The sequence below is a fragment of the Oryctolagus cuniculus genome, chromosome 11 (assembly GCF_051225735.1).
Source record: "Oryctolagus cuniculus isolate XC-2025 breed Fujian yellow rabbit chromosome 11, ASM5122573v1, whole genome shotgun sequence".
Classification (NCBI taxonomy): domain Eukaryota; kingdom Metazoa; phylum Chordata; class Mammalia; order Lagomorpha; family Leporidae; genus Oryctolagus; species Oryctolagus cuniculus.
In genome coordinates, this window is record NC_142877.1 from 82624564 (window position 1) to 82637435 (window position 12872).

The following is a 12872-nucleotide window of genomic DNA, read 5'->3' on the forward strand; positions in this document are numbered from 1 at the left end:
TCAACAAGAAATCTTTTTTAATAGAAGTATTTTATTCTAGAATACTATCTTATCAAATTGGGTTTCTACTAAAATATTGGTTCTAATACTGTACTAATCTAAGCTTATCACTTAAAACATCTTTTTATAATTAAATACTGAGTTATTTGTTTTCAGATTCTTTAACTGTTCTCCTAAAAATGAAGAGTAGGGAAAAATATAAATAAATATTTTAGTTGTCAGCCTTCCTTTAGATTCTAGTACATATGTTTTCATCTGTATCAATGCACAGATCCAAGTTAGAATAGAGAAAGTGTTTCCCCATTCCTCCACAATGCTACATTAAGCTTGATAGCTCTTTCTCTTACTGTTTTACAATTTTAATTCTATCTATATATCAAACCTCTTGAGTTGTAAGAATTATTTTATTTATATATAAAATTTATTATTTTTATAATGATTGTTTTAAGTTTTCTGAGACAAATTTAAAAGGAAGAAAATAACTAGCAATCCTGTTAAAGTCTAAGAAATATTAATTCTGGAATAAGAAGACCTTTTTGTTTTCTAAAGGAAAACTACATAAATTTGGGGAATGCTATACATTCCAACTTTCTCTAGGAAATTATAATGACATATAAAATGGTCTAAGATTTACTAGAGGAGTACCTTCTTTAACTTTTTTTAAACTAGTATTTCCCAATATTTAAATAGGATTCTTCCTTCCTTCCATCCTTCCGTCTCTTCTTCCTTCTTTCCTTCCTTACTCTTTTTTTTTTTTTTTTTTTTTGTGGTATGCCTATTAAATGTGGAAAAGTGCTTCTAGGAACATTAGCCTGTAAAATGTCTGTGCCTACTTTTTGTATTCATTCATTCATCTCCTACTTATGTACCTACTAGCCCTATCCATTTTTTTTTAGAAGATTTTATTTATTTATTTGAGAGGTAGAGCCACAGAGAGAGGGAGAGTTAAAGAGAAAGGTCTACTGGTTCACTCCCCTAATTGCCACAATGGCTGGAGCTGTGATGATCTGAAGCCAGGAACCAGGAGCCAGGAGCTTCCTCTGGGTCTCCCATGCGGGTGTAAGGGCCCAAGCACTGGACCATCTTCTACTGCCTTCCCAGGTCATAACAGAGAGCTGGATACAAAGAGGTGCAGAAGGGACATGAACTAGTACCCATACATATGGGACGCTGGTGTTGCAGGTAGAGGCTCAGCCTATGCCACAGTCCTGGCCCAAGCCCTATCTAATTTATAGCCTTTTAGATTCCTACCAGATGAAATCTCCATGTAATAGATAATCTTGTTAAATAGTCCAGACGGATATATGTATCGCTTCAGCATTTCTGAGTTATGCTGCAAGTAAGTACGAACTACTTTGGTCAAACTTTTTATATTTATTTACCTTAAAATAGAGAAACTTGTGCTTCTACTTCATATTTTATACCCCTTTGGCAAGTAGTACCAATCAACCATATTTCCTATCACGAGTCTGGATTCCTTTTCAGTATAGGTTGAAATTGCCATGAATGTTAATAAATCTATTTATCATATCAGGTTGAACATATGCTAGTTCAGAAGATAAAATGACTAGTGGAAGACTTGTAAAATCTGTTCATTTTAACTTGTTTCTAACATAAAATCTAGCTTATCAATTTGTAATATACAACACATTTACTTGACAGTTATCATCTGATAATCAATTATTTTCTCTTCCCTTTGGGTACCTAGTGTAGGCCTCTAAAAACAAGATGCAGAGAAGAAAATACTTTATATATTTTATGTATTTTTAATTCCAAAAAGTTGATTATCAAAAAAGATGGTAAAATATACCAAGCTCCATTATCATCTTACATCTACAAAGCATATATAGTTTTATTCCTTATTCTTAGATTGGTTACTGTTTTCTTATTAACCCAAGGATTGTTACTTTTAAATAATAGATTTTTTACTAATAAATGAAATGATTTTGTAATTTTTACATCACTATTATTTACTGTCTGTAATAATTGTATTTATTTATAATAGTTAAGCGTTAGTCAAAGAAATCACATCTTTAAAAAACTGAATACCAATCCTCCTTATTTCATATTCAGGTTTTTTTCTTTCAAGAAAGACAAACAGGCAAATAGGGAGCCTGAGTCAAGGAAAAATGGGCCAGTGTCGCGGCTCACTAGGCTAATCCTCCGTCTTGCGGCGCTGGCACACCGGGTTCTGTCCCGGTTGCTCCTCTTCCAGGCCAGCTCTCTGCTGTGACCCGGGAGTGCAGTGGAGGATAGCCCAAGTCCTTGGGCCCTGCACCCCATGGGAGACCAGGGTAAGTACCTGGCTCCTGCCATCGGATCAGCGTGGTGCGCCGGCTGCAGCGCGCCGGCCGCGGCGGCCATTGGAGGGTGAACCAACGGCAAAGGAAGACCTTTCTCTCTGTCTCTCTCTCTCACTGTCCACTCTGCCTGTCAAAAAAAAAAAAAAAAAAAAAAAAGGAAAAATGGTGGAACAGAATAGTTCCACTAAGGCAACAGGTCCAAGTAAATATGAAGTTATTTGTAAGGTTTTGTTTAGTATTCTGAAAAGAAAATGGAGAATTAAAAGTTTCTAAATAGGCCGGCGCCGTGGCTCAATAGGCTAATCCTCCACCTTGCGGCGCCGGCACACCGGGTTCTAGTCCCGGTCGGGGCGCCGGATTCTGTCCCGGTTGCCCCTCTTCCAGGCCAGCTCTCTGCTATGGCCAGGGAGTGCAGTGGAGGATGGCCCAGGTGCTTGGGCCCTGCACCCCATGGGAGACCAGGAAAAGCACCTGGCTCCTGGCTCCTGCCATCGGATCAGCGCGGTGCGCCGGCTGCAGCGGCGGCCATTGGAGGGTGAACCAACGGCAAAGGAAGACCTTTCTCTCTCTGTCTCTCTCTCTCACTGTCCACTCTGCCTGTCAAAAAAAAAAAAAAAAAAAAAAAAAAAGTTTCTAAATAGTGAAACAATTTGGTTTTTGTTTCTCCACCTATTAAAAGCTAATTGCCTCTTTCTTTTTTTTTTTTTTATAAATAAATCTTTTATTTATTTTTTTGACTGGCAGAGTGGGCAGTGAAAGAGAGAGACAGAGAGAAAGGTCTTCCTTTTTCTGTTGGTTCACCCCACAAGTGGCCGCTAAGGCCGGTGCATTGCGGCCTGCGCGCTGTGCTGATCCGAAGCCAGGAGCCAGGTGTTCCTCCTGGTCTCCCATGTGGGTGGGTGCAGGGCCCAAGGACCTGGGCCATCCTCCACTGCCTTCCAGGGCCACAGCAGAGAGCTGGACTGGAAGAGGAGCAATCGGTACAGAATCCGGCACCCCAACTGAGATTAGAACCCGGGATGCCGGCGCTGCAGGCGGAGGATTAGCCAAGTGAGCCACGGTGCTGGCCGCTTCTTTCTATTTCCAGAAAACCTAATCCATTATAAATCTTAACTAACAAAAACAGTTCTGATAAACACAAAGAAAATTCAAGAGCACTTTGGAATTTAACAGGAATAGCATGCATGGTAACTTCATATAATCCTTGAAAGTACATATTTAAGGGTTTCTAATGGTATGTGTTGACTTATCTTTTTTTAGCCACAATATATTCTCAAAGCATTATATATAAATTTCATAGGAAAATTTTTAACTATATATATATTTCAGAGCTATTGATAAAATTTAATTAAAAGACAAACAAAAGAGGTCAAAAATATACTCAAAATTACACACAATTATTTTACATGGAACAAAACACAAACATAAGATTATTGCAAACATCATTGAAACAAGGTAAGACAAACAAAATCTCCATAATATAGACTGGAAAAAGGTCAACAGACATTTTGTTTCTTTATGCTACTAGAAACTGGTTCGTCCTAGTAAAATACTCAAATATTTAATTTCTAATCTTTAATGTCTTATATTAAAATTAATTAGGACCAATTCTAACGGTTGAAATTCAACTCTTTGCAACAGCATATAAAAATAAACTTGAGATTAATAATCATCACTTGTTTCTGACAACTGATGAATGTGGGGGAAGTTCTAACTGCCATTGGAGAAATTTATAAGAGCATGGAATCCAGAGATGGAAACAGATTTCAGAAACTAAAAACTATATAAACCAAAACTCTCATTTTACGAAAGAAATTTTCACCCAGAGAGAATTACAATTTTAAGGATGAAGACAGAGCAAGGAGTAAAAAAACCAAAGAACTTCTGACATCTTTTCTCTCAACTAACCTCATCATAAAAATTAGCAAAGATCTCAAACCTCTTTTGATAAGGTTGATCAGACTATGAATGCATTAGCTCTACTAATTTATATAAGCTGTATGATGTTATTGAAAGCATCACAGAAAAACTAAACTTCTAAGAAACACAGGGCATAAGTTTATAGAAAAATGAAGGAAGAATAAGTAAAATATAATATTGCCCACAGTGGTATCAGATCATAAAATGCTAAACACTTGTAGTGCTGTTACAGAAGTAACATTAAATTTCACCATACAATAGAAATGAACAAATAGAAAAATGAATAGAATAGAAATACAACAAATCTTAAATATACTGACAAAAAATTAAGATACAATGATAGAAAAAAAAACAAATGAAATTTGTTACTTTTCATAGATTCAGGAACAAATATTACTGTAAGACCATTTCTATCATAGACAAGGCATTTTGCCAGGCATTAAATCAATGCTATGTGACAGGAATAAAGTTAACTTGGTTGGTATATTAAGTGAGGAAAATGTAGTCATATAGCTAATTTAATTTTGCAAGTACAAATAGAGCTTTCATTTAGCTTATTACAATTTTTTTTTCTCAACAGGAAAAAAGAAAATTCAAAGCCAGGCACTGTGCATGGTACAGCAGAAAGAACTGAACTGATTCCCCTGTAATTTCACACATGCCATATCTCTGTCTGTTTACTTCAGTGAAAGAAGGTTATCATAAGATAATAAGCATGCTCTTTTCCACATCTATGATTCCATACCAATAGGCAGTAGCAGGAAAAAGTGAGTAATGCTTTCAAATACACAAAATAAATCCATACAGCCTTTAATGATTTAATTATAGAGTGCTTTCTATGTACCAGAACTAAAACTAAGTTTATATATCCAACATAATTAAAATTATTTGGCATGCATATATGTACAGAAGTCTCTCTTCACCAAAAGTCTTCAGATGCAATTCTCAAAAATAACAACAAAGTAGTTTAAAACTGTCAAATTTCTTAATCATGGGGGGAAGTAGTGAGAAAGAATGATTTAACTTGTTGCATTTAATTTCTACGAGTGTGACTGTGTGTGCTTGGGTCTTCATTAAAAAAAAAAAAAGGTTTGGAAATAAGACCACTACAAAAAACCCAAAATGGCAAGAGAAGAAGAGAACTTTCTGGCTCATTATCTTTACACAGAAATATCAATTTTATAAGAGATAATTTACCAATCTTAAGCACTAATGATTGCTAATTATATACATATACATGATTTTGAGTTGACACATCATACTTCATTTATTATTAGCCTTGAGATCTGGTAATCGACTTCTCAAGATTAAAAACAAAAACTTCAACACTGGGCAAGACAGATCAGCAGTACTGTTAGGACCTTTACACACCTGCGTCTCTCCCTGACCTCTGATGTGGAGGAGACAGTGCCAGCAGTAGTTGTAGTCAGGGTTGTGGTAGAAGCTGCAGCATTTACAACAGTTGGAGCAACAGGAATGGTCACTGCCGTGGGAACACTGTCCTTTTCTTTTTCAGTACTATCCTCAGCCCACAAACGATTTGAGGTACTATAGCATCACAAGCAGCAACACAAAAAGAGAAAAGGAAAACAGCTAAACAATGAAAGCACTTTGTAGCAGCTTAAAACGTGACTACAGGGATGGATTTTTTTTTTTAAATGTAAGGTGAGACATCTTTCAACTATGAACCAAAAAGCTCACCTAAAGCTGTCAGAGAGAAAAATTTACATTTTAAACAGTCTAATTCAAGAAAGCTCATGATTCAAAAACTTAATTTTTCCCCAAACATGCATAATTTCCTCTTTTTGGAAATAATTTTTGTTTGGAAATAATTTTAACAAGGTAAATGAAAAAATCCAGAGCCCCACAATAGTCTAAACAAAAATGCATGCACATACATAAGCACACAATAGACCTGAGCACAAAATGTATCTGTGACTTACCTGCTTTGTGTGCCTGCTGAGGAAGAACCCGTTGTAATCTTTGTAGTAGTGCTTGTGCTGGAAAGCAGGCTTTTCTGAAGCCCAGCTGCAGAGGTAACTGTTGGTGTTGATGTGGTGCTTGGAACACTAGAACTAATCAAATCATCTTGTCTTCTACCAAAGGAGCAACTAAAGGAAAGAGTCATATCTATATAGGATGTGTTTGTATGTATATTCCATAGTTAATGTCAGTACATTATATAAATTCACAAGGCTAACGAAAACCTAAAAAATTGTGTTCCTAAATACACCACCAGCTCCAGCACCAAGAGTTGCATCTACAACTTGCTAGAGTTTAGATGATTTCACCTAGTTGGTAGTGTACACAATTACTATCTCCTCCCAACCACCCAACAAAATGACACAAAATGAGCCAATTTAAAATTTCATATTTTTGGAATATTTCAGACTATGGTCATGCTTGAGAAAAACTTTGGTTTAGTTTTATCCAAGGAAGATAAAATGTTTGATATTTTTGAAGAAGATTGTTTCAGCAGTGCATCACATCCCTATGAATGACTCATGACATAAAGCATGTTCATCTTACTCTTATTTTGGGTTGCTTTTAATAGAGAAATATTTTATAGTGTTTACTCTCTCTTCAATATGATAATACAAACATTTCAATCGAAGGCATTGTCATAGCTCTCAACTCTAGGAGAAGCAGAAACTTTCCAGATCACAACGATGAATAAATCAACTAAGACCTTAGCCTATTTCAGTTGCTCTAGTCAATTAAAAGTTTCTTTTAAAAATATGCTATAATCTAAAAGATATTTAAAACATATGATACTTGATCTTTGTCAAAAGGCCAAGAAGTGATAAAACATATGATAAATTAAATATATAAAACAAAGCCATAAGGAAGGGTAAATTGTCGCCACCTTTAAATAATATACTGTCAGTCGTTTTATTTAAACAAAATATATATTTAATAAAAGTACATATTTATGATTTTGAATTAAGAGCTACAAACAAGTTGACTCATATTTTTTTAAAGAACACATTAAAGCCACTTAAGAAATATATTATTACCTTTTATGATAAGTTGATCCTTCATTAATTGAACTATTTTTTTTAAGATCATCGTCCCATTTTCTTCTTGTATAAGAACTACTTGTTCGCAAACTTGAGGAATCTCTGCGAAAAGAACACCCTTCAGATTCTGGCAGATAATATAGGGTTATAATAAAGTCCTACACTGCAAAATATCAGTAGAAGTAAAAACTAGTAAAATCTCTTGAGAAAACACATTGTTATATTTAACAAGAAGTTAAAGTAATTCCAGTTCTAAGACTCCATCCCTAAGGGACAATTCCAAACACAGGAAAAAATTAACATATTCCCAGAAATATAATTTGTAAACACAAAATATAAGACAATTTAAATGTCCACAGCATGAGGAGGTGAGATTTACTTTGACTTCAGCAGTTCTACTCTACGGCATACTATGTATTGGTGAAAAGCAATGATTATGGAAAATATTGATGTTAGGAGACAAAAATCAAGATATAAAATTGGGTATTATAACATAAGCACAGTTATAAATAAAAAATTCTCAAACTCTATGTCCTGAGAAATAGGAAGAAACAAATGAGAAGATTGGCATCAATTAAGTAAGAATTATTCTTCTCTACTTCTGTCCCCTTTTCTAAATGTTTCAAATATTTAGAAAACTTTCAATTGGTTTGTAACCTCATCTCTGTGCCATTTCCCCCTTTGTTCTAGCCATAATGCCATATATGCTATTTTATGAACATACTAAGCCTGTACCTCCTCAGGACCATGTACTTGGTGTTCTATCAGGAATAGTCTTCATCTCTTCCTGCAATCCATATCGCACATAATTACAACAATGTTCATGTATTAACTCTGATGCTAGATAGTAAAAAGATATAAAGATTTTACAGTAGATGCATAAAGTGAATCATATTAAATTCACCTATTTTCCTTCTCTTCAATGTCAGATGTACTGGCTAGTCGTCTTGGTATTGTAGGTGCAACATATGCAAGCCTGGTTCCTTTAGCATCTTTCTCCTACACAGGAGGGGGAAATGAGTAAAAATAAATTTGTGTGCTCATTACAGGCAATGCTAAAAATATTAAGGGATATCCAACAATGTATAATTACATAGCCACTACAGTTTACTTTATGTTACTTTATTAGTTCCTAAGCTGAAGTCCAAAGTCTAGTACTGATGTCTATCAATAACTATATGCATTAAAGATTAGCCTTTCCAAATTAAATTTTTTCTTTCACCTTAAGTCTGGAATTAGTTAATATTTTAACATAAGATACAAGGAAAAATTCCTCCAATCTTACTTTTTCTGAAACCTCTCTAACAGATTAATGTAATGTAATAATCTGAAATATCCTTATTTCTTCCAGAGAAATAGGTCTCACATACAGCTGAGAAGCTATTTAAAGTCCTGACAATCTACGCATTAAAATACATTAAAATATTCAAAACAAAAACTGATTAAATTACATTTATCTAAATATTGTTGAGTATGCAGAGACAGGGAGACTGATACATTTTTGATATATTGGCATAAAATACTTGGAAAATAGTTAAACTATACATTTGTGAAAAAAGGAAAAATAAAGTAACATTACTTGACAAGTAATTACATCTTTGGATTTCTGATATAAAGAAACATTCCTAAATGGAGGAAGCATATATATAAATTATATGTGTATATATTTATACACACTCAACTACCGAAAATGCTGGAGAAAAGAAATAATCCAACCATATAAAATACCACTGAATGTACTGTGGCACATACTATTCGATGCAGTATCAATACTGCCTCTCAAAACATAGTTGTTACAACTACTCATTAAGACAAAGTTGCTTATAAAGTATCATGAAAAGGTTGGTAGGGGCTGGAGTTGTGGCATAGCAGGTTAAGCTTCTGCTTGATGCCAGCTTGAGACCCGGCTGCTCTACTACCAATTCAGCTCCCTGCTAAGGGAAAGCAGTGGAAGACAGCCCAAGTACTTGGGACCCTGCACTGAAGTGGTAGACCAGGAAGAAGCTTGTCTCTTAGATTCAGGCTGGCCTAGCCCTGGCCATTGCGGCCATTTGGGGAATGAACCAGTGAATACAAGATCTCTCTCTCTCTCTCTCTGTGATTCTAGGCTTAAAAAAAAAAAAAAAAGAAAAGAAAATACACACACACAAGAAATTGCAGATAATGGATAAATGTAATGTAATGTATGAATATACTTACATTCTAGAATAAACGTTATTCTAAACTTCAGAAAATTCATTGAATCATAATAAATAAAATAAGTCTTCTCTACAACATTCTATTATAAATTCTCAAGCAAGATACAGAATTTTCTTCTGTGAAGTACTATAATTTACGTTTTGGGTAAATGCGCCTAATCCCTCCCCAGTACTTATATTGCCACAAAGATATGTGTTTAAAATAGGTAGTCTGCGTTATGAAATTCATTGAATCAGGTGGATTAAGTTGACACCTAGACCTAAAGATATCCAGTAGAGAATCTAGCAGATTTGATGTTCCTGGAAAAGTAATTATTAAAGTTTTTATAGAAACCAGATTGCAAAATAGTTTACCTTTTCTTTATTATCCAAAGAAGAAGAAAGTCTGGGACTGGAAGCTGAACGCATAACACCTGCAGTGTCTTTTTCTTTCTGAGCCTCTTTAGATGCTGTGATTTCAGCAAGTGCTCCGTAACTGCCAGTCTTTCTAAGTCCTAACCTCCAAGATGCAGGAGACTCGTCTTTTCTCTCTTCTTCTTTGGGAGAAATTTTTGTAGCTGAAGCTGGAAACTGTTTTTTATTTTATTTTTTAAGGAAGAGAAAAAACAATTACTAATCTGTTTAATTCCTAATTTGGAAACACTAAATTTACAAATTATGTTTAAAACTGTAGTTAATAGTTTCAGGAGAAAACACTTTTACTAACAAGGTTAATGACTTAGTAAAAAATGTAAAGATCTAAAATTCAAAAATGAAAGGACTACCTTTCCAGAGGTTAGATTTAAGAAAATGCACTACACACTATTTATATCACACAAAAATGATAATGCAGATACAGAAACAAAAACAAGCACACCATAAGGACTTAGAACCATGCATCTTCGGAACCAATATTCATATTAAACTTGTTATGTTGTAGCCTAATATAAATTTTTGCACATAGAAATGCCTCACCATAGATTTTTCACCCTTATTGGGCACAAGCACAATGCCAGTTTTGCGCAAGCCCTGCCTCCATGATGCAGGATCTACTGATTCCACCACAGGCATGATAGGAGCAATGAAATCATACTAAAGCCAATTAAAATAAGACAGGTAAAGAGATAAAGATAGAAAGCGTGAAAACAGAAAAGGGAAGAGCAAAAAATACTTTTCTTACAAAAAATTACAATAAATTAAAGCCCAGTAATTGGGTAATGACACATGACCCAATCTTTACAAGTCACTGGGAACAATGTTTAATTTTAGCATGAGATAATCTGAAGAATAACGAAAATCTTAAAGCAGTTAAAGGTACACGTATTATATAGTATGTGAGTGAACAAACTACTACACTTGAAATTTGTTTTTATTCATTTATATACTCTGGTAAAATAATTTTAAATTCAACATAATTAATCAGAAACTAATAACTGGCATTTTATAATTATACTATTTAATTCAATATTTTGACTATCAAAGCTTTAAATTTACTACATGATTTTCCCACTAAACACTAATTTAAATGCTTTGACTAAAAATTATTTTTAAGTACAAATATTCTTTTCTATCATTAGGGTTTTACAACAGTAATAAAAAAATATGACATCTATTATCATTATTTTTACTTCCAGAATTTAAATGTTTAACCAGTTAGATATAGATTGGTGAATACAGCAACTAATCAGTTGCTACAACCACACAGTATGGATGATTTCTAAAAAACTTTTTCCTTCATACTTATTGCCCACATCTGCTATAATTAGTAGGTTGACAGAAACTATTATAGCTCCCATGAAGCTAGAGGATAATTTCAAAAGCAAAACTTTTATAAAATATCTAATTCTTCCGATAACTAATTTCTACCAGTAGAGTTCTCGAAAAGTGAACTGAAGTACTCCAAGGTGCGACAACAAAATCAGAAGAGCTCTGTAGGATGTTTTAAAGCTTTGAGACAAGCACAGTGACATCCTTATTAACTTATTTCACCCTCTTAAAAAATAAAACAAACAGTCATTTTCCCCTGCCATGTGGCACTGTGAAAATGACTACTAAACACTAGGCTTATGCTGACCAAGAAAGTTTGAGACATCTGTAATATACTCTATGCAATATGATAGGCACTGAGACAACTGCTTATTGATTTCTGAGCGTAATATACTAGATAATATATTTTAGGCTTAGTAGACCACAGATTATACAGAATGAATGAGTGTGTGGCCATGTTCTAATAAAACATTATATAGGAACAATAAAATTCAAATTTCTGTCACAAAATTAGGTAGTAGGCCAAGTTTGGCTCACTAGCTATAGTTTTCCAACCCCTGCTCCAGGCCACCTCCTTCACAGCAACCCTTAAAACCCTGGAAATGTTTTTCCTCCATGATAGAAAGCAGGTAATATTTACTAGTATTATAATAGAGGCTAACATTTAACAAATGCTTATTAGGGCCTTGCACCAAGCTAAGTCTAAGTGCTTCACATGGGGTTATTTCATTTAAACCTTAAACCACTAAAAGCAATAATATTGGGGCCAGCGCTGTAGCATAGTGGGTAAAGCTGCCGCCTGCAGTGTCAGCATCCCGTATGGGTGCTGGTTCAAGTCCTGGCTGTTCCACTTCTGATCCCACTCTCTGCTGTGTCCAGGGAAAGCAGTACAAGATGGTCCAAGTCCTTGGGTCCCTGCACCCACGTGGGAGACCTGGAAGAAGCTCCAGGCTCCTGACTCCTGGCTCTGGATCAGCACAGTTCCAGCTGTTGCGGCCATCTGGGGAGTGAACCATTGTATGGAAGAAGACAACCCCACCCTATCCCCACCCTCCAATCCCCCACCCAGCCACCTCTACCTCTCTAATAAATAAATAAATCTTGAAAAAAAAGTTTATGGTAAATGGAATTAAGAGATAATCCACATTTAAAAAAAAGAAATAATATTATTTCTGTAATTTTAGAGTTGAGAAAATGAAGGCAATCATATCACTCTTGAAATGTGCATTTATATTCTGGCCTCAGAATCAGCCCTTAAGGCATTCAGATCTGGCTAAAAAGCCCATGAGAGTATTTCAGGCATGGAAAGCCAAGACACTCTGCCAGGGGAAAAAAAAAAAAAGGCCTAAATGAAAGATCTCTGGGAGTGAGATCCCAGCAGAAAGAACAGGCCATCAAAGAAGGAGGTACTTTTCTCTGAAGGGAGGAGAGAACTTCCACTTTGACTATGACCTTATCTTAAATAAGACGGAAGCTAGAGAACTCAAAAGGCTTCCATAGCCTTGGAAACTCATGACAATAGCCTTGGGTGATTACTGACGCCACAAACAAGAGTTTCAATTGTTAAATCAACAACACTAGTCACTGTGCACTTACTCCCCATGTAGGATCTCTGTCCTTAATGTGTTGTACAACATGAATTAATGCTATAACTAGTACTCAAACAGTACTTTATACTTTGTGTT

General features: G+C 35.0%; 1 protein-coding gene across 11 annotated transcripts in view; it reads right to left on the minus strand.

The window, feature by feature from the left end:
• Positions 1 to 12872, minus strand: part of PPP1R12A (protein phosphatase 1 regulatory subunit 12A) — a 155435-nt gene that overhangs the window by 29398 nt on the left and 113165 nt on the right. For 4 of the 11 annotated variants that reach the window (XM_002711360.6, XM_017341997.4, XM_089307492.1 and 1 more), the window contains exons 10-14: positions 9796 to 10011; positions 8148 to 8242; positions 7241 to 7345; positions 6167 to 6334; positions 5595 to 5771 (exon numbers count right to left, since the gene is read on the minus strand). In XM_002711360.6, coding sequence (XP_002711406.2) covers positions 5595 to 5771; positions 6167 to 6334; positions 7241 to 7345; positions 8148 to 8242; positions 9796 to 10011 — 761 coding nt within the window. Of the gene's footprint in view, positions 1 to 5594; positions 5772 to 6166; positions 6354 to 7240; positions 7346 to 8147; positions 8243 to 9795; positions 10012 to 10395; positions 10513 to 12872 lie in introns of all 11 variants that reach the window. The other 7 variants (XR_016216196.1, XM_089307496.1, XM_002711361.6 and 4 more) reach the window with 4 other exon arrangements.